The sequence below is a fragment of the Pungitius pungitius genome, chromosome 4 (assembly GCF_949316345.1).
Source record: "Pungitius pungitius chromosome 4, fPunPun2.1, whole genome shotgun sequence".
NCBI lineage: Eukaryota > Metazoa > Chordata > Actinopteri > Perciformes > Gasterosteidae > Pungitius > Pungitius pungitius.
Window position 1 is genome coordinate 13,900,729 of NC_084903.1, and position 22,244 is coordinate 13,922,972.

At 40.4% G+C, this 22,244-nt stretch overlaps 1 protein-coding gene across 3 annotated transcripts in view; it reads right to left on the reverse strand.

The window, feature by feature from the left end:
* Positions 1–22,244, reverse strand: part of tcf12 (transcription factor 12) — a 57,619-nt gene that overhangs the window by 30,888 nt on the left and 4,487 nt on the right. For all 3 annotated transcript variants that reach the window (XM_037486300.2, XM_037486284.2, XM_037486293.2), the window contains exons 4-5: positions 17,621–17,694; positions 13,544–13,646 (exon numbers count right to left, since the gene is read on the reverse strand). In XM_037486300.2, the coding sequence (XP_037342197.2) occupies positions 13,544–13,646; positions 17,621–17,694 (177 nt within the window). The remainder of the gene's footprint in view (positions 1–13,543; positions 13,647–17,620; positions 17,695–22,244) is intronic.

A 22,244-nucleotide genomic window follows, 5' to 3' on the forward strand; every position in this document is an offset into this window, starting at 1 on the left:
TTCGAGCTCAGCGGTTTTACTCTCCTGGAAAAACCAACAAATGAAACCTCGCCGCTGAAAATGATGAATAACTCTAACAGCGTTGTCCATTATCTTTGTCAGACTTCCAGATACTTACAAGCACAGACACAAGAGTTGGAACTAAATTCTGTTCACTCGGACTAAAATGTTAATATTCTTTTGTGAGTTTAAAACTTTCATACGCTGTAGTTTTGGCTGCACGGTGACAGGTTTGAACATTGCTTTCACAAGTGCAGGTGAACAGAGGCACATATGAGAGATTTCCCAATTCAATGCTTATCTGAGGGAGTTGTTCTGCATCCGAGGCGCCCGTCTCTAGAGACAAAGGAAGCTCAGGGAATCCGGGAAGATGGTTAAACCGGCAAAGCTGCTTCTCTTCTAACAATAACGCGAAACACTTCTGAGCCATCGCTCTTGCAAAAGGAAATAGGATTAAGTTGTCGGTTACCAACACCGTTCCCTATTGAGGCAGCATGATGCAACATCCCCTTTGATGGGGAATTTTAATTTCTGTGTATACGTCTAATATCTAAAGCGGGTTTAGTGGAATTCCTTTTCACTCGTAAAATGGACTTAAATATGCATTGGCAGCATGTGTTTTGTCACACACACCGTGTCTTTAGTGAATAATTGATGGTCACTGTTGTAGTTTCAGGGCTCACCGGGGCAGACACATGTGTTTGTGAAACAATGTCTCTGTCCACACTGTGAGACAGAGAAGAAGCCACACAGCGCTCCCCAAAAGACTCTGGAGCCTGGAGAAAGAAGGTCTACGAAGACATTAAGTCAACATTGAAGTCTAAATACACAGGAATGCACAGTATAACCAAAGAACCACTGAGCATATATCACGCCAAGATATTTACTGCATTTGTAATCACTTTCTTGCCAAAGCATCCACAAGAACACTACTTGTTACTAAGTTATCATGCTTAGTTTATGCCACTTAAAAAAATGTAATGTTCATGCCAAAATATCACATACGACACGACACGTCTGCTATGACTGACGCTGCTCCTTTTCCTCCATTAGGGAATTATCGATAGTGTGTAAATTGAACTGGTTAAAATAGTCAAAGTGTACCCAGGCATTATTGATGTCCAAGCCTTGATTCAGATATGTACTTTCTTGCTGTGTCCCACATCTCTCCATTTATGAATATATATTTGAAATATATATATATGAATCATGACTGAATCATGCTCCTCTATTGGTAATCAGTCTGTATTTGCTAAACACCCTTTAAAATGTAATAGTCAGTATTGCTTTAGGAGGCACATATGCACATTTTCAAAATATGATTGCAAGGGGTTGAAGCTAATATTGTTCATTCATTGTATTTAGTGGATGACACAAGTCAATTTCAGATGCTGTTCCCTCCCCCACCTCGGATGACACGAATTAGCCAGCAAGTGAAGGATGCAGGCGTGCTCAGGGGATCGGCCCCCCGGCAGGGTATTTGGGGATTAAGTTGAGCTGGTGCGGGGGTCATGGAGATGTCACTTGAGTTTGTTTGGACTGTCCTGCTGAAGATGCAGCAGCTCAGACAACTTTATTGCACTGAGCATCTCATCTCTGGCCTCAGCAGTGCGAAATCCCCAACTCCTCTCCTCCATCTTCTTTTTCACCTGCTGGAAACCACCACCATGTGCCTTTCTTTGTTTTCCTTGTTTAATAGATGAAACAGATTTTTAAAGAAGCATCCCCTTTGAAGCCAATACCTTATTTCCTCATGACAGTTTAAACCCCTGTTTGGCCTCTTAACCTTTATAAGAAAGCAGTGACCTGACAAGAACCCCATATTGTAGAAGACTCAGTGAAATTTATAATTTGTAAATTTAAATGTGTATTCATGCTCGTGTGGTAAAGTAGAACAAGGTGATTTATCAAGTGGAACGTACTGCTGAGTAAAGCCTAAATTAGCTGAATAAAATATACTCGTGTCATGCAGTGACACAATCTCCTCTCCGACACTCACTGTAACTCATTGGGAGGGAAATAGGTCACTGTAATAATGTGTACCCCCCACCACCAAAAAAAACTCTTTTCAAATTCCATTGATTGAAGTATTTAGGTTTGCAAAAGTAACTTGTAAATCAAATACTTTTTATTCTATGAGGGAGGAGAAACAAAACAAAAACATTTTATGAGTCGCAGGCTTGTTATTCCAAATGCTTTGTTTTCCCTCCTCTGAGATCACAGCCTCGACAACAACACATTCATAGTTATCATTATTTCTTGAGTAGTCCCATTTGTTGTGAGCGGGACTTCATGGGTCCAAGCGGGTGTTCTTTTGTGTCACAGGCCTACTAATGAGTCTAAAGTGCAGTGATTGAGTGGAAGCAAAAGTCATTATCTGCTTTAAAACAGCAACGCGTGCAAAAGATACACAAAATGTCACAAGCCAAGTGGCTTAATTGCTGCACCATCAGTAATATCAATTTAAGCATGCAGACTGCCATCAGACATAACAGCCCCAACATCAAGAAAGATCGATCTAAATGGGAGGAAAAAGACTATAATTTCGGATTAAAATATTCTCTGAAGCTGCTAATTAGCGTACAAATCAGACGTGACATGGGTTCTTAATGCTGTTGATATTTCACTGCAGAAGTGTTTATATTAAACTGAAATTTGTCCTGGTGGATAGATTACATTTGTTGCTCATTTTCCACATGACAAACAAAAGCAGAATGTTGCATGTTTTCCTCCTTTTATCCCCTGAGCTCACACTGCTCATTAGCTCTTATGGTAGCCGAAGCCTGGAGTATAATGCAGACATGTTACCAACTGGGAAAGGGATGTGCCAACTGCCTTTAAACTAAAATGCAAAAAGGTCTCATTGTCAAGCTGAATTACACAATGTCTCGTCAATTCCCAAGTTAATTACCTCATTTTAAGCATCTTCTCCTGAGGTTCTTTGTGTTATTTTCCTTCGCTGTCACTGCCACATTGGCAAAGGCTTGTCAAGTTTTTTAGGAAGCATCTGTGGAGGACTATCATGAAGTCGATTTTTAATCGATGACTTTGCAGAATGTACTGTACTTGTAAATGGGCGTGTCTCTGGCAAATCATTTGGGCAACACAACCTGGTCACATGTGGGTATTGGGCTGTTCTCAGTTGTTGCTAAATATAGGACTTTGTATTGGACATACTGTATATTGGAGATATTGTTTCTTTCATTGTTCTTTTCACACTTCCGTCATGTGTCTTTGTTTCTGTCCTTAAAGCCAAACCTTCACATGTTCCAACCATCTTTATCCTGGTTTTTCCATTCTGTTGAGAAGCTCCGGGTCTTTTGTTCCACTCTTTAATTTGCGAGAATGAAACAACTATCCAACAGGCCAGTTAGACATTGACAAGATTGGTGTCAAAGCACTGTTATTGGTGTTAATGTGAAGTATAGTTTTGTTATATACAAATATTGAGATTGAATCACTTAAGCACATAGGAAGTCACAGTGCACTAAATCAATAGAAACCTGAGTGGTATTTTTATTGTAGCATGTCCACAAACTTAGTTATTTACAAATATAATAGTTATTAATAGGAATTGGTGGGTAACATGTGTCGGACAAGCTCTCAGGTAAAAGGTAGGAGAATGCAAGCTTTGTGCTTTACTTGTTCACAACATAAATTGAAAGTAGTACAACCAGTTAACATATAATTTGTATTTGGATAAGATAAACCACTCAATTCTAAAAAGTAATTTAATTTGTAGGAAGATCCTCCATCCATTTTCCACTTAAAACAATGACAAGATTCCAAATAAAATGTTCAATTTGGTTCAACCTCAACTACACAAACACAGTGAGGTAGTGCAGTTGACATTAGGTGCTAAAATACGAGTGAAAGGAAAAGCATGCGGGCCAGCCGTTTGTGGCGAGCACGCTTATTGATCACAGGGCTGCAGTGCAGCCTCTTGCTCTGATAATGTGAGAGGTAGTGACCTCAGTGTCCCCAGGGATCAATTCAAAACCCTCGCCACAAAAACAGCCAATTAGTGAGTGTGCTTCACCGCCTCAGCGATGGATTACAAGGGACTCTGTTTTTTTTAGTCAGGAAAACCAGTCTATTCTCCTCGCTCCGAGAAAGTCACGAGAGCATAAAAAAAAACATAATACAGGATAAGGGAATGTTCCTAATGTGAAAACTATGAAACCCTCACACGTGTTTGCTGTTGTGTGTCTGTGTATGTGCTCATGTTCCCATGTGACATCTTCCATGGTACCTAACCACGAGACACTAATCCTATCAAGCTAATGGACCGTTAAACAGTTTTAGAAAACCGAAATACTTTGATACAGTTTGTTGCGGTGTGTTTCAGTGGATTTCCATGAAAAGGAAAGAATAGAAGGCCTTGATACTCTGATAATCAAATGATGACCAGGATACTCAACCCTACATAAAGTCACGTTTACACCTTGGAAGTAAAAGCCAGACAGGCTCCATGGTTACTAAAACCTGGAAACAAGAGACAGCATGAGGACAACAGTTAGTGAAACATCCGTCCTGTCGAAGCTGTTTGATGCTTCCACCAGGTTCTGTTTGACAGCAAATAAAAGCTGGCCGGGTTAGAGGTTAGGTCAGAGTGGTTGAGGACACAGGAAGGGGAGGTAGGATACCACATCAGCTTCGTCCCTCCCTAGCTGGGAGGAGGGGGGATGTCTACAGACTATCCGCAGGAACAACAGTGGGACGAAGATACATGATGGAGCCACGAAACACTGAGGAAGCGTGTCTGCCCTGAGCTTGACATTAATTTCTGCGTACATCCCTGTCAGCAGTGACATTATTCAAAACAGCAAGAGCAAATGTTAATGAGTTCTTATTTGCATATTTTTTTTTTTCTTTGTTAAAATGTCACTGATTATTACATTCTATGATGATAAATGCATCTGCTCATGCAGCCTGATGTGTAATTAGCCATTCGGTGGAATAAATAGATCAATTAAAGGAGAGGGACCAGGATTAAGAGAAATCAAACCAGGATGAATGTTGGACCGAGAACAAAACAAAACAACACATTAGGCTTGGGGGAGGGAAAGCTTAACTCCATTGCGTTTAAATTAGACTGCAAATCTGGAAAGGGATCAACGATATTAAAGACTTTACCACTCATCCTTTAACTCTGAAGAACAACAAATGAGGAACTGTTGCCCTTCACACTCACTAAATGGTTTCCCCTAAAATCATCCATCTCTGTGTGAGAGAGGAAATGTGGATTTCCTGATTGTATTTATCCCCTCCTGAGATAATCAGGTGCCATGGCTCGGTCTATTAGAATGTTTTTCAAAGTAAAGGAAAGGAGGGGGAGGTGTAAAGGGTGAAATGTTTTTTCTTGGCCTTTGCCTTTTCTCCGAGCCCAGCGATTCTCCTGCCAGCGCTTGTTATCCACGAATGGGAAGAAAAAAAAATGCATTACTGCAGACCAGATGGGAACATTCCACATGACCAAACCAATCAATCACCTTGGTGGGACGCAGGTGTGACACAGCCGTGCAGCAACACACCATTTCACAGTCTATCAGGCACAAACACATGGTCACCAATCAATGGCACCCTGAGGACCCATGAGGAGGGGTGCTCCTCCGCAGCTTCAGTGGTTCATGGCTGATGACTTCATAATCACACATCTATTCTCTCTGAGGAGGAGGGCGATGAGCTACCTAATAACGTGTCCCACCATGTGGGCACCAACACTGTAATGGATGTCGCTTCGATGGGGCCAACGCGCTCCTCCCTGCATCACAAGTCCCTCTTCCAATGAGAGAAGGGCGGCAAACAACAGCACAAGCCGAGGAAATGTCCTCCAGTCGGATATCCGAATTAAGTCAGTATGTGACATCAAAGTGGCATCGTGTGTTTGGTAATAGATGCAAACAACTGTTGAACAGTGAAACAACAGAGGTGAAGGACGAGAAAAGGATCTACACATGGGTTAGGAATGCTGATCCAGCTCCAAGCACCGTGGGCATATTTCCTTAGACAGAAAACCCTTTAAGTACAAGAGCCTGCACTAAATAAAACACCAAAACACCCTGCAGGGGAAAAATCCTTTGATGGGTGCTTTCAGTGGGGAAGGCATTGTGCGTGAGCAAAAAAACGTAGCAGCCATTTTAAAGAGTTTTGTTCATTTTTAAGGTTAAGAAATGTACCGTCCCGCCCCCACGTTCCTGGCTGCGAAGAAGACGTCGTCTCACAGAGCCGTGCCTCTCTCTACACTTCCAACACCTCGCACCCCGGGGCGCTGGGCCAGGCATCATCACGTTAGAGTCAAGGGCGAAACTAATGTTTGCGGGGGGGGAGGGGGGGGGGTTTGGACCCATCACAATGCACCGCAGCCCAACAGGAAAGGAGCGTAACATTGTCGAGAGTTTTGTTTGCCAGCACACCCAGCACGCACACGGGACCCCCGGGAGAGCAGTTGCGACTGTGGAAAAGATGAAGGCGGGGGTTGAGAGCGACGGGCACCAGCACTGAACAGCAACTGTTGGCCCAGCTTCTCTGAGGCTAAGATTCAACCTTTGATGTGTTTCCAAGTAGATGCTGTGCGTGAGAGAAACTTCACAAAGTTCCCCTAAAACTGGGTTTGTCCATGTTTCAGAGATTGTCCGGTGCTCGTTCATTTGTTCTCCATGTTGTAATAGAGTTACTCCATTTCAAGAAAAAGACAAAAACGAGGGACTCACTTGTCCGTCACACAACTGTTACAACACACAAATGAGTCATGAAGTTGCTATTTCTGGTAAATGTAAGCAGAACAGCACTTAATGTTTTTACTTTGGGTTTCAGAAATCACACCATCAGTAAAAAATAACCTTTTTTTTCATGCCATGCTCTCCTATCCACTTCTTTTATGTGCATCTTGGAGAACCGATAATGTGCCTCCATCTTCGGTGATATTTTTTTATAATTATTTATTGTTTTCAAGATATAAGATATACCTATGAACAACCGATGCGTCAGCTTGTGCGTAACAGATGTGCACAGTAAAACGTAAGACGGCCGACACAACTATTCTTTCATATCTGCCTCAGGCACGGGGTGGAAGAAATGAGTTAAAATGAGAGGAGAGAACAAACCAAGTGGAAAAGGGAGAGAGGTGTAGACAAGTAGGCCAACTTGGATTTATCTTAAATGCTTTCACCATTAATCCAAAATGTGTATTTTCAGCACAAAATAGTTTTTAATGCCAGAATTGTCTCTTTTTGTCTTTTTGACACAATCATGTACACAATCAAGTAACTTTTCCCTAAAATAAATCCTTACACATAAAAGCATTCTTTCATGAAATGCAGTCAAACAAGCTACAAAGGGACATCGGATTCTCAAAACAATCGAGGTGTGTGATGACTCCTCATGTCATCGTACTCTGGCCTTAGCCAGACTCAGAGACTACAGCTGATCCTCTGCAGCTGGGCAGCGGAGCCAGGCGCCTGCTGGGGGCCGGGGCCCCGCGAATGGCGAGGGCTGGGCAGTGCCGAGATGGGCTAAAGAAAGCAGGAGGGCGGGGCGGGCTGGGATGTGTGGGGAGATGTGGGCGGCATGTGGATGCAGAGAAAGGATTTGCACCCTTTCAGCTCGTCTTTGGCTCTTCATGCTCTACTGACCGCAGTAATAGATAAGCACACCCTGCCGCTCTGCATAATGACCGGGTCTCCATCCACTAAACTGTACTGCACATCTCCTCGTCTCCCTGTCTCTGCTCGCTCTGTACTGTACTGTATGCAGTACATGTATACATGTAGCACTTCTGATAAAGTGAATGTGCAAAAAGTAGTTGCATATCAATGTAGTGCAATGTAGTGCAATATCAAGCTTGAAAGCTTGCAGTGTGCGTGTGTGTGTGTGTGTGCGTGCGGGTGTGAATGAGTGGGGGGAGGGAGCAGCATCGGCAGCACCTGTGACCCACTATGCAGTGGAGGGAAAAGCGAGTGCACACCTGATCATCACCTGGCCACAATCACAGCTGGGGTCTGGGAAGGGTCCCCCGTGGGATGGAGCATTAGCACATGACACCATCATCATCATCAGTAAAAACACACCGGTGACGCCAATGTGATGTGTGATTTGACACTTCAACAAAAGCCTTGAGGAACGATTAGAAATGAAAAGGTCAAAGACTGAACGAGATTGATTATATTCTAGCGCGAAAGACAATGTAGCATGTTTGTCATGATGCCTCTTCCTTCACAAGAAGTTTTTAAAGAAGAAAAAAAAAAAAACAGAAGATATTATTTCATACAGTTCGCAAACGAGGAGAGGAATCATCTGCACGATGAAGCGCTTTGGGAATGCTAATATGATGCAAATTTTAGTTTCCAGCAGGGTATTATTACACTCCCTTTAGACGCATGCATTATGGGTTTAAACTACCGAGAGAGCAAAAGCAAACACACAGCATATGATTAACATTTTATAACATCTGTGATATCAATCCAGGTAAATAATATGGATAGTAGGAACCTGCAAGAACATTATATTACAACTACAATGTTGGTTGACAGCATACTCAGAGTAAAACAATAACAAGAGGACTGCTGTGAAATAAAAAAACAAATGTTAAACAATCAAGTTAAATGATGAAACTGATTTTGGAGACTGATTATACAAAGCAACAGGTCCTCCTAAACGATGACCTGCCAATCATATTAACTATTGTTTGAGGTAAGGCATCGACCTCAGGATATCCCACTGGTCATGATACCTGAACAGACGGCTGGTCTGGCTAAAAGAACCTGGTCACATAAGACAAATCTCTGGTTCTTCCAAGTTAACAAATATTTTTTAGACAAATACAGTAAAAAAAACATGTACAGTTCAAACTTATTTTATTTTCAACCAAATGTTCTAATGAGGCCCTCAGAAAAAGTCTGAAAAGGATTATAATACAAATCAAAGAGCTTGTCTTTAACATATCATAACTGCAACATCAGCACTGAGCTGTCTAGACATTTTGTGAATTATTTTGAATGTATAATCATCTTTATGGCAACAAAAACTCCACCTCACTGATCGTTAAGACTACAGCATTGAAGCAGTTATCTAACAATAACAGAAAGTATCCATTGGGACTTTCAATGTTCTGTATAACATATGGAGTCATTGAAGTTGGTAATATATTACTGTCGGCTGAAATGTAATCTACAGCGGGGGGTGAGACAAAAACACAGGTAATCACTTTAAGGCCACATGTGAAGGCCGACGGACTGGACGCAGGATGCAGGCGGCTGCATGTGTGTGTTGGTGAGAGCGTTAAGCTGATTAGTTATCAGGCGAGGTTAAAGCTGCATGAGTAATACGCATGAAGCACACAGGAGAAACGTCAGGATGAAAGTACAACTCAGCACTTTTGATATCTTGCCCATCGGTGCATGGCTGGAAAATACTAATGCACAACACTAATCATCAGAGAAGAAGGGAGAAACAACGCAAAACCATCTGTTTATATTTACTTAATTAAATAAAAAGCTTTTTTGGAAAGTTACAAAGGCCTATGGAGTGATTTGTAATGGATCACAGATCATCACAATAAACAAGGGCATGTAATAGATAATCTAGCTCATTGCTGGACTTTATGTGAACTTACAAAATGTAATGTTTGTTTGTCACAAATAAATAAATAAATACGGACTGTCATTTTCAGCAACTTGACAATATCATATTTAAAAGCCTGAATTGTTTTATGTTCCTTGCTTTTCCTGCAAGGCCTTTAACAACAGAATCTCTGTTTTGGAGTTAACGTGAAAGAAAGGGTGACTTGAAACATGTAGGTATTAAAATAAAGGCAGTTATTTACCCCCAAAAAAATATAAATCAAATGGAAATCATAGGTCTTTTGATCTACTTGTAACACTGTTCCCTACTTATTACAACAAAAGGGCACAAACTGTGACTGATGGCAGCATTGAAAAGCTCTATCAATCCTTTCTTGCCAATTAGTGCAGCAACACTAAAGCATCATCTGAAGGTAGGCGTGAGAATCAAAAGGCATTCCAGACTTGCGATAACACAATATCAGTCCATTTGATAAATGATTTAAAAAAATACAGAAAACACACACACACACACGTTATAATACAGCGAGTAGTAAACGTGCAGAGTGCTGCTCTTTCAGCTTAGCGCCTGTGTTAATTGCCCAGATTGCTTGAAATCAACCTCCCCCACCGGCTTCTGCTCATCGAGCTCACACCAAAAGAAAGAGTCTTAGCGGGTAATTAGATGAATTCATTCCTCGTCAGGGCTGTGAACTGTTGGTTATCCCTGTGGCTGCACAATTAGGACCACTAAATGAGATACAACCCTACAAGACCTACACAAGACCCTACGTCAAGCATTACTACCTACAGAGAAGGAATAGATTTTCAGTGAATTAAATCCATCAGCTGCTCAGTAACTCGGAACAATTGGACAGAACAAACAACTGTGTGAAATTTACAGATAGATGTGTAATCCTAGAAGAGCCTCACAGTGTGACCCAATCAGGATTTTATGTAGGTAGTCAGTCTTTTAATGAGAATTTAAATGACCAGCTCATCATTATGTACAGCAATTATGTAGAAATACTTCAGTGAAACTACTTTCCTACAAAATCACACTTCAATGTAAATATAATTATGATATATTTTCAGGATGTTTTGGACGAGCGGACGGAGGCCGAGCCACACTTTGATTAAAAAAATGTGCCCTGAGGAGGGATGAATATAACATTTTACTGTTTAACTTGCAATTAAACGTTAGTAAATGTATTTATATTGCAGTTGACCCTACTTGGCACTGCTAACATTTGCATATGCATTTGTGCATGTGTGAGATCTTGTTTCACAACGTCAACTTGTCCAGTAAACATTACGCAAAAGACTGCGGTTATGCCCGATCAGGCCAGTGCTTAAAAAAGTTACTTTGTGCAAAAAGCCTTTGCACAAGTAGAGTGTCGTTGCACATTTTCCTCATATTGTGCATCCCTAATGAGCAGTTAAGTCAGAGGAACGCACACAGCTGGGACTGAAAATATGTTCCAGAGTGCCCTATAATCAGCGGGAACAATGCGGCTGCCACCTGTCCGTCTACATGCGGGGGATGACGTGCTGGTTAGTAAGAGGATTGGGGCCCAAGGGGGTGTGGCTAAGACGCACGTGACGACCAGACCGGCTGATCCGTACTCACATGGGAGTCGAGAGAACGGTTTTATCCTCAAGCAATCGGTGGTTTGCCGGCACTCACCAGAAACCTCATGCAGCTTCAAAGCCTCTATCTTGTGAGCTCCTATTGTCAAGCATCTATGTAACGCTTCAGAACCGAGAGCTGGCTCCTTCTGATGAAATGTTTGTGCTGTTCTGTGTGAGCTGTCTCAGTCGTGTCGCTCTAATTACATTCAAAATACTGACAATATAAACAAATGTATGCACAATACAGCACCACTCAGCTTATTTGTATTGTCACGTCATGTTAAGCTGTAATTGAGAAATTCAGCAGGACTTTCAAATAGGTTGGTTCTCAAGATGGATCTCAAGTGGATACTTTTGTCTCAAATGTTATCTTAAAGCCATTTATTCAATGAGCATTGCATTTAATTTTAAATCACTGTTTACATTTAGTTGTGATGAACAAAACCATGTAAACCTGGAAAGTGTCTCATTGGGTTAGTGAATTGGGCCTCTCCCATGAGAAACAATAGACATTGAATAGGTGACAGGAAACATGAAGCGGTCTTGACACTAAAAGAAGAAAGACCAGAGTGTTGTCATGACAACAATGTTCTATACTTTGTTGCCAGGATTGTGTTTTGAATCCTTATGATATAATGACACTGTGTTATGATCGGGTCTTGTTCAAATGTGTGAGGATTCATGAAAATACAATTATTATCACATATCTCTTTTAATGTTTTACAGACGGGTGTAGATCGATCTCAGGGTTGATCACTGTCGTTGTGTGTTTGCTTGAGCCAGTCGAGGACGTTTTGCCCCTTTACGCACAAAGTTTACACATGATCAGACTTTTAACCATTGCTAACACAAACGCCAAATAAATTAAAGTATGAGTATAACTGTAGTGTAGTTGTTTTAAGAATAAGGAATAGCATGATAGGGTTTTATTACTTTATGAGGATTGCAGCAAACTCAATAAATCTAAGTCCCAAATATTACTGTGGAAAAACAAATTAATAAAACTGAACTCATTTTGAATTCCATATTCTTGCAACAGATCACTTATTTATGCAACGGATCCCATCCACATTTTTCAGTATAATTAGAGACGCAGTTGAAGAGGGAAGAGGTTCGTCGGGTGTGTTTGTGTCTTAAACAGCCATGTGATCAATTACTAGAACAATAACAAATCCGCACCTAGCATTTGCAAACTAATCGCTTTTCCTGGAAAGCAGTCTCCAGAGTCATCGCATAATGACCTGAGATGCAGTTAGCCATAAAACTGTCACAATGTTGCCAGGCCAAGGAGCTGCATAACAGACCGTTTTTAATGGTTTTTATAGGAGAACCTAGTAATAAATAAGAGTACCATATGTAGCTGCAATAGCAGGTATATTTTTGTAGCTCTTATTAAAATAGAAGTTAGAATTCGATAATAACAAAAACATCCTCATATGTATGTTAAGGAGGAAAATGAACAAATGAAACAGCATTTTTTTGTATTTATTGTACTTAAGTCAATGAACTAGCAGCCGCCAAACCTGCGCCAACATACAAGTGTGCTGTAACAACACATGTTCTAATTGAGCATGTGTAAAAACTAGAGGGTTCAAAATAGATTGCTTTAAGTCTACGACTGAAAAGTGGCAGAATAATTTAACTTGACCAGACATATAAAACTGAAAAGAGAGAGCAGGCTTAACCACTGACGACTCCAGAATAATAATAATAATTAATACTGTTAAATTTACTAATGACATTTATGTAACTTGATGGATGGTTTATGAAAGGAGTACTTGAGGAAATCTGATAGAAAGAATTATCTTAGAAACACCACAGAAAATATGAATGGCTGCTGCTCTGCTTTGTAAATTAAATATAAAGTTGTTTAAATTTAGGATTTGGTGGTTCAATCAAGCAAATATTGAGAGCAGGCAAGAAATGTTCAACAATAAATGATCTACAATGAATTCTAAACATCAGATGTTTGTGTGAGAAGAGTCTGCTTAACCTTGCACCCTAAAGTCACTGCTATGCTGCGGACGCAAGTTGCCCAGGGGCGGTTTTGATGTCTAGGAGACGGCTTCTTATGACAGAAAGCTATACTGATGGCGTGATTTCTAGCTTGGGGGAGGGTCATCGCAGGAGGAAGAAGATGGGGATACAGAGAGAGGGGAGGGGGATTAAGGGAGGAAATAAAGACAGCAGGAGATGGAGGAAGAAAAGCCTTGCAGCCTGGCAAGCCATTCTGTCCTGCTACCTCCAGATGCTCGATGTGTCTTAACCTCAATCAGGCCATTTTCAAACAGGAAGGCTTTCCACTACCAAAGGGCATGTGAGGGGTGAGTGGAAGAGAATCACTTACTTACCCATAATGTTTGAGTTCACGAAAGGTGTTGGAGACAATCCTTCATGGGACAGTAATCGACTGTCACTCAAATGATTGGCGTAATGAGGGCTGTCAGTCAAACCCTGGGGGAAGAGATCAAAATATCAAGCACAGTATTGGGCTACTTTGCTAATTGAGTGAGATGGCATTCCACTAATGAGAAAGAGGAGAGGAGAGGAGAGCACGACATCTTATCTGTAAAATAGTAAAAAGCCAAGAGGTAAGAACAGATTTTTAAATCTCCTACATTTGCATGGTTGGTTCACATTATACATGTTAATGGCCCCATCATGTAGATACAAATATGCAGTGGATTTGTCGGTTTCTATTACAGGTGAACAGGTGAACTCAAATTAGAATATCGTGCAAAAGCTCATTACGGTACTTTCAGTAATTCAACTTAAAAGGTGAAACTAATATATTATATAGACTCATTACATGCAAAGTGAGATTTTTCAAGCCTTTATTTTATATAATTTTGATGATTATGGCTATATAATATTTATATACTAATATATTAGTTTCACCTTTAAAGTTGAATTACTGAAAGTAATGAGCTTTTGCACGATATTCTAATTTTTCCAGTTTCACCTGTATATACCTTTTAATATGTATTCTTACATTACAAGTATTTTTCTTGTTTTTTGTATATATGTTGTTACATAGAGAACTTACAAGGAGAAAGAAACAGAGAGATGCAATCGCATATCATTCCCAAGTACCTGCAGCTTGAAAAAAAAAAACAGTGCCTTTTCATGACAGTTATCAGCTCCGGGGGCTTAGGTCTAAATATCGGCCGCAGTATGGTGTTTGAAGCTCGGGGTCCTATGTAATAAAGGATACTCTGGTACAGTGCTAATCCAAAACCCTGTGTGCTTCAGTCAAATACATTTCCCCAAACTACATTAACTCTCACCAGAGGGATGGAGTGGCAGTGGCCTTGCATTTCTATAGAGCTATTTTCACCACCTTACACCCTTTGCATTCAACATTGAGTAAAAAAAAAAAGTAAATCTTATTATCCAATCTTTTTTTTTGAGTGGATGATGATGGAGTAATTCCAAAGGCACCGGAGTGTTGTGCTGTGTCGAGGGAATCCTCAGAGATTCTCTATTGTGCTTCTGCCAGGTCGCACACACTGTTAATCACACCAGGAACAGACAACAAATAACAACAACAGCCCTGTGAGAGATGCTGGAGCGAACCAACACACACAGACTCACACAGCTAACGCAAGCAGGCAGAAAATCTCCTCTGTCCTGCAGCTCAACGAGGAAAATGCTTTAAATCACAGACTTAAAGGAACAGTTCAACATTTTAGGAAAGTACACTTGTTTGCTTTTCAACAGTGAACTAGATGAGAAGATTGAAACCCTGTTATATTTTTAATAGTTAGGCTTCAGATAGCATCCAGTGAGTTTAGCATTAAGATGTAAAACAAGGGGATTGGATGTCTCTTTCCCATTAAGACAAACTGCATTAACTAAATATTTGAAAGCTCTTTGATGGTTATCACCACCATTGTCAGCAGCCTTGTGTGTGTGTGTGTGTGTGTGTGTGTGTGTGTGTGTGTGTGTGTGTGTGTGTGTGTGTGTGTGTGTGTGTGTCTGTCAATGCAAACGTTTGGGACTGTTGGACCATCATTCACAGATCCCTCATCATTCCCAAAAACTAGTGGCCTACATCTATGCGAGACACTAACACTCGCTGTCATCGCTGCCACAGGGTAATGTCGCCACTACCGGCTGAATAACTGTCAAATCACCGTGGCAGCGTGCAGGCCTTTTTCCAGCAATCACAGCCTTTGAAAAGTCATCGGTTTGGCCCCCTGCGTCCCGGGTGAGCATGTGGCTGCACATGGCAGCTCAGGAAGCGATGATATGGTCGTGATGGATGCGCGTGGGGTCTAGCATCACGTCGGGGCAGGGCGCTGGGGAAATTGGGGGTTGCCGCGCGGTGGCGGTGGGCACGGCCTCGACTGTCAGACCGCCGGCCCACAGCCACAGCTGCCCGGGGTACGCCGGCTGGCCGGGAGCCAAGGTCAGCGCGGCGGGGCTCGGGACTGTTCACGGTTGACTGATCACACACTCGTAGCTCACCAGCTCAAACAAGCTCAGGGACAAGACTGAATTCCCTTCGTAACGGACTGAAAGATGAAGCTGTGATTTTCTTCCGAGAGCCTTGGGCAGGCTGTGAATGGAGCTTATTTTGTGAAATACAGAAGCGCTCACTTGAATCAATCATTTGATTCTCATTTAAGACAGTAATAGAAGGAAACCTAAAAACATTTAAACCTATTTCAATTATCACCAATTGCAATTAACTTTCCACATTCAAATGAATGGATCCAATGTTCAGAACTGAAACACTGTTCACACGGAGCATTCAAGTGACAGGTGTGCCGAGGATATGACCCAGACGTCATTTAACTGTTACAATCACCATGGCAACCATTAATTGCAGCTGATTGAGTTGAGCTAATTAGTGCGATTTGACAAACACACACAAACTCACACACGCACACACAGACACACACACACACACACACACACACACACAAATACAGGTCATCATCAATAGTCAAAGTTTAAACAAGCATTTTTTAATGTTTCTCTTAAAACTCTATTTAAGCCATACGTTATTTAACATAATTCAAATGTTATGAGCTTCAACTATCCAGCCATTCAGATTAGTGTCAGTTTTTCAACAAACCTTAAGATATTCCTGATCCTATATTCCGGGCATTGTTCAACTTTTGATGCCTTCAATTCACCGCCAGCTTTACCTTCATAATCCAGCGTTCACAGCACAATTTCATAGAACTTTCTCAAGTTTAACTTTTAGTTTACTAAAATGTATGTGCTTGAAATGGCAATTAACGATTGTGATTTAAAATCAAAGATTGGTGTAAATCTGGTACAAAAATGCGTTTTTCCTTGAAATAGCTGAAATAGTTAAAACTGATTACTGAGGTTTATAAGAAGGCAGGCTATATAAATCAAGTCTATATCAATTTAACGTGTAAGCGTGTGCGAGTGTGAGTGCTTGTTTAAGTGCGTCCCTTATGGTGCAAACAGCTGTCTGCTGGCTGATGCTGCGCCGTACAATGTCAGAAACACTCATTTATATGCACCTGGAGCACACATATCTCAAGCGTCTCTGTCTTGTAATTCAAATCAAGCTGCCTTTGTTACCATAGCCTGTAGATGTTCATTCGGGAAGGGCACAGAGAAATAAACAAGGTAACGCAGCCCGAGTGGCTCTGACATTTAACCGAAATCTAATCGAAAGTGACAGGAGATTGACATTAAATGAAATTCATACAGGGCATCTGGAGCAACCAATGTGTGAGGGACAAACAAACAGGGAGAGAGCTGTTCACACTTGCTCACACAAACAGTGAGATTTTCTCACTTTGAAAGAACAACAGAGAGTTTAATATGCACAGTTTCTTCATCAATTTTAATCGACATTATCATTATTACACCAATGCATTACACAGGTATTGCACTTTTTGTTGCAATAATTGTATTCTATTTTATCACTATTAAATACAATTTAGAATTCTTTAAGTGAATAACAACGCTTGAAAATGCATCATACGAACAATAGTCAATTTATTTAAAACTTCAAATTCTCTTTTTCTTCTTTTGAGTAAATTTAAAAAACTAAGACCTTAGCTATCTCGTGTTTTAGTTGCACAAACAGCTTGTTATTTTACATCATAGTGATCAAAAACAAGGTTATTCCCTGAATGAAATATTTTAACAGACCTCCATATGTGAATAGGAAGCCTGATCCCACAATAATATCAAATCGCTATGGGTTCCCTGCTGTGTCACATGTTTTGAATAACAAATCGAATGCACCAGCCACAACAACGTTAACATGTCCTTTAAGTCTCAGATAAATGTGTCCATTAGAGATCATACAACATGCCTGGCAGTCTGAGGTGAGACTAAAACATTGTGAATGTAACGGTTTGATGTAATGAGTGTTAAACGATGTGCTGTGAAGCAGAAGCCATGCAGAGGCGTTAAGGTGAGGGTCATCTTACCCGGGAAGACTCATAGGAGGGACTGCACTCGCCACCTGGGGCCCAAGACGCTTGGTTGGTCCGCTCGTCCGCACCTGTCAGAGAGAGATGCACGACGCAGACGGCGAGTAAAGGTTACTCACACAGTGCAACAGTTTATCGACATTCTCCGCTTTGAGCACACGGCATCACAGTGTAATATACAATGCTCATCAAATACATTACTACTTTAAATAGTGTTTATACAGTGTCCCTGTGATTTGAGTTTCATATTATGTTTTGGGTTTAAAATATAGACAATCCTACAAATTGGCAATTATATCGGTAATTGAGGAGTCAGTTTTGAAGCAAATATTCCAAACGTGTTTTATGCATAATTGGAGTTTACATGGGATTGATGGTTGGGCAAAAAACAAATGTTTATGTTATGACATCAAAAACTAAAGATTGATTAATAAAGAAAATATTTGTCAGATTAATTGATAAAGAAGTCCATGACAATAATCATTACTTGGCAAACAAATAAAATCAGGCTTATTTTACATCTCGATCTTATATACATATGATCTTCTTCCCATCTAAAGGTGGGATTTTACAACCTCAGTATGTTTTGTCTAGTTTATAAATGTTTCTTCAATGGTTAGATTTTATGACAAAAAAAATCTTATTTTCCATGGTGTGATTAAGTTTTCTTCACATAAATCATGTCAAACAATAGGTTCTGTTTAATGTGCTTCGATGTACCAAAAACAAAGTTACAAATGCATGATTTGGCACTGACGCATGCCAGCGTACTGCCAGACGGCTGAGACCAAAAACTTGATATAAATATTTCTTAAATGAAAGAAAACATCTGCGCCTCAAAAATCAAACAGATATAAACAAATAAGATGATTAGCTCCAGCCAACAGCAAAGAACATCTGGCATATATTGAAAAATATAACATCTGTTCTCTGGAATCTGATTTATGAGGTATAGTCAGTAAAGATATTTGATGCTTCAATTGTTGTTGCAATATTGCAATATTGCATAACAGTATTGCTAGTTATTGATTTTTGAATTCAAATAAAAAATATATCAGATTTGAAGAAATTGCGTATGCTCTGAAATATAATAATAGAGCAAACAACAAACATATTTTTAATATCAAGTAAAAAAAATCGTGAGCTGGCTTCATTTTGGGCACATAATCCAAGAAACCCAACTGAAACCAAACACACAAAAAATAACTAAAAGCAGAAGTAGAATCTGTAGAGAAAACGCCTGTGATTACAGATACAAACACGTGGACCTGTTCTCTGACTCAAGACAAAAGTACAGCTCAGCTTAACAGAGAGACGATAGTGATCGATTCCCCTTCACCAGGTTCAACGCAGCCTATTATGCGACAGCAAGGCTGCAAACAGAGCACCTTAACACCAAAGGATGGACCCCAACACCCAGTCTGAGATGTGATTAATCACAATATGGGTGACAGTTCAACTGTCAAGATGCCAATCAATTCTTATTGAGATATCTTGATGTATACTTAACCATAAAGTCTGTGACATTTCTGGAACCAGAAACCACGCTTCAGTGAGCAGAGTTACTGATAACTTTGAACGCGACAAACACAGCAGTCATTTCCTCCTTCAAAGTCATCCTGAACAGAAAATGCATTACTAATTTAACTTGTACTTGTGTTACTAACATATTGGGGCTGTGACAACAGCAATGTGACATATTGTTGCCCAACTGAGGTCTTTTTACACACTGAATGTAACAATGGTCCGAGTTTGCTCTCTGGGCCACCGGCTGTCATCTCGTCTGATTACCATCTCCCACCAGAGCTGGAGGGTCCCCTCTCTTCTCCGAGCGCAGACAGCGCAGCACAATAAGATCACTCACAAGAGGCCGAAGGGAGAAGCACAAATACAAAGTCTGTAATTTAGGTCTCATGAGAACCAATGCTGTTAAGGGCCGTGTGCTATGGATGTTCAGAATGAGGAAACATTGTATCTATTCCCTTCTTACACACTATCCTCAAAGTGATTATATATATATATATATATATATATATATATATACTGTATATATATGTTGAAATGTCAATATCAAACTTGATGGTGATTTGAAATCACAAATCAATGAATAAATATTAGAAAGTATATACGAATTATGCTTCTTTTTTTTAATGAACACCTGCTTAAGAAATAAAGGAACTTCCCCCGTGGAGGACATGGTTGGTATGTGCATGTGTGCATATACATTTCTGGTCCATTCCAAAGGAACAAGGGTGAACTAGTGAGTGGAACAAAAAGGGAGACACTTGAGGGACCTTTTCTTAACGGGGCCCGGCCAACTACTAACACAACTTATCCTTTTATGCTTTTTAAGTTTGCGGCAAAGTGCATGCATAGTAAAAAAGATCAAACATGTTTTAGCCATTTCATTACAGGCCATATGGTGGATACATTTTGTTTCCCTGAATGTCCAGAAAGTACCCTGACCTTCCAGCATACATTACCCAAAGTTATTGTACGGCTGCAATGTCAGAATTCAGCACACATAACTACTTTTAGTCTGATTAACTGAATTAACGTTTGTTGTGCCACAATTTAAACCAGTTTAACATGTGCAGAGACATTATTTATTGCAGGGGCTACATCACACTGCTATACAGAGTATTCTCCATAACGTGACAGAAGAAATTGGTATTAAAGAGCAGCATGGAACTGCTGCTAGACAACACAAACTTGGTTTCGGTGCGTGGATCCATGAGCCGCTCGCAATGCAACAAAACCAAAGAAACACTGAGTTACATGTCGGGCTGCACCACTTCATGTTTGTAAAACGTCAGTCAGAATATGCAGATGAGATGTGAACTTAAGTGAAACAGTGCGTATTTTTTCTTCTTTGGTCCAAACTTCATGATCCAAACTACAGGTGTGAAAGCAGCCTTAAATTTATTTTCTTTTTTGCACTTCACGTACTCTTTTTTCTTTTATGTCCTTTATTTTATATCTATATTCAATTGTACATTATTCTCCCTTTTTCCATCTATGCACCACCCAGCATGACAATGTCTTCATATGTCAAATAATCAACTTACCAACTTGTCATTGTTTTTGTTGTTGTTAATTATTACAAACATAGAAAGCAGAGGGAATTGTTCTTTTTTGGACAGGAGCATTGCATATGTTTATGATTTGCCACAGAAACACCTAAGAACACATGTTTGGGTTTTATTCATTTGTCAGTTGAATGGTATGTTTTATCTTCAGGAGACACAAACAGAGATATTACAGACAAAAACCATTTTTGGGGGGGATGATACATAAAATCATAGAAAAACATAAATCATAACAAAGTCAAAAGCCCCAGAAAGATATCAATCCTCTTAAATATAGATATTTACAATAAACTGGCCAAACAATCTCTCTCGGGACAAACAGTTAAATAGAACAAAACTTTACATGTGTCCCATAAACTCTTAAACATCGTTAAATACATTCAGAAACAAGGATAAACACTTTTGAGATCACACACTGTCTATCACTCAAAAACAGTCGGCAGTAAAACTACAGGGCTGAAAAATGAAAGAAAGAAAAGCTTCTGGTCCGGACGGCATCTTGAATAAAATGAGAAATGAGAAATGTCAGACATTTAAAAACTAGTTGCCCTAATTCGCAGCACAACTTTCCGACGACACAGGATAAATAAACAATAACTTGGTGCAAATGGACTGATGGAGGGTATTTACATTTGTTGGATGAGACTATGACAGTGTGTTTGTAACTACCAAGGTGATGTAATTAGTGTAAGACCTGCCTTCCGGCTCCTTCACCCCACAGCACATTCACAGTGGCCTGTTGAACCGATGTCCAAATCCAAAATAAACTAACCCCTTGTTGACTTCTGATTTGCTGATTTTCGAGACCCTTTGACCTGATTTGGCATTCTGTATAAATTAACTGAAAGCATCTCTTATGGTTTTTTCTACGGGACACAAGGAGTTGATGTCTCGGTCCTCCATTGAAGCGTATAGAGTACACTAAGTACACTAAGTTGTCTTTCAGTGAAATGTTCTGCAACAGAAGCAGACAGAGAAAGCCCATTGATTTTGTTGACGTCTGTCTAACTGCATGTTAGAAAGAAACTGAGGTTCAATTATTCAGGATTTATGTAAAAGTCACAAAGAAACACCAGAAAAAAAGCAGACCAATAGAGACAAAATAAGAGTGGAAAATAAGAGTCACTGTAACTGTGTGGTGTGTCCTCTTTACGGCCTGAAAACGTCCGTACATAAATAATGATCAAGTAGTGACTATTAAACTATTTCTAACCAGCCGCCCAAGCACTTCTGACCTTTGGTTTTCCCCAAAAAGCTGAACCTGAATTTTTGGCATTCAGCGAGTTACAAAACGACCCACTAGCTGCTCGTCCCGGCCAACCAGTGTTCCCCTGTGTGCCAACCAGCTGTCCACTGCCCCGGTATAGCGCATCAGAGGCCTCATCACATGTGCCCCATCAACACAGCTGGAGGGGAGAAATGATGAATCTCGGTTTTTCCAGTCCATCTCTTGCTGGCACACTTTTGAAGGGTCTAGCCGGTCCCACTCTGCCTCAATTATAAGGCTCTGCCCAGCTGAGAGGCAATAATCC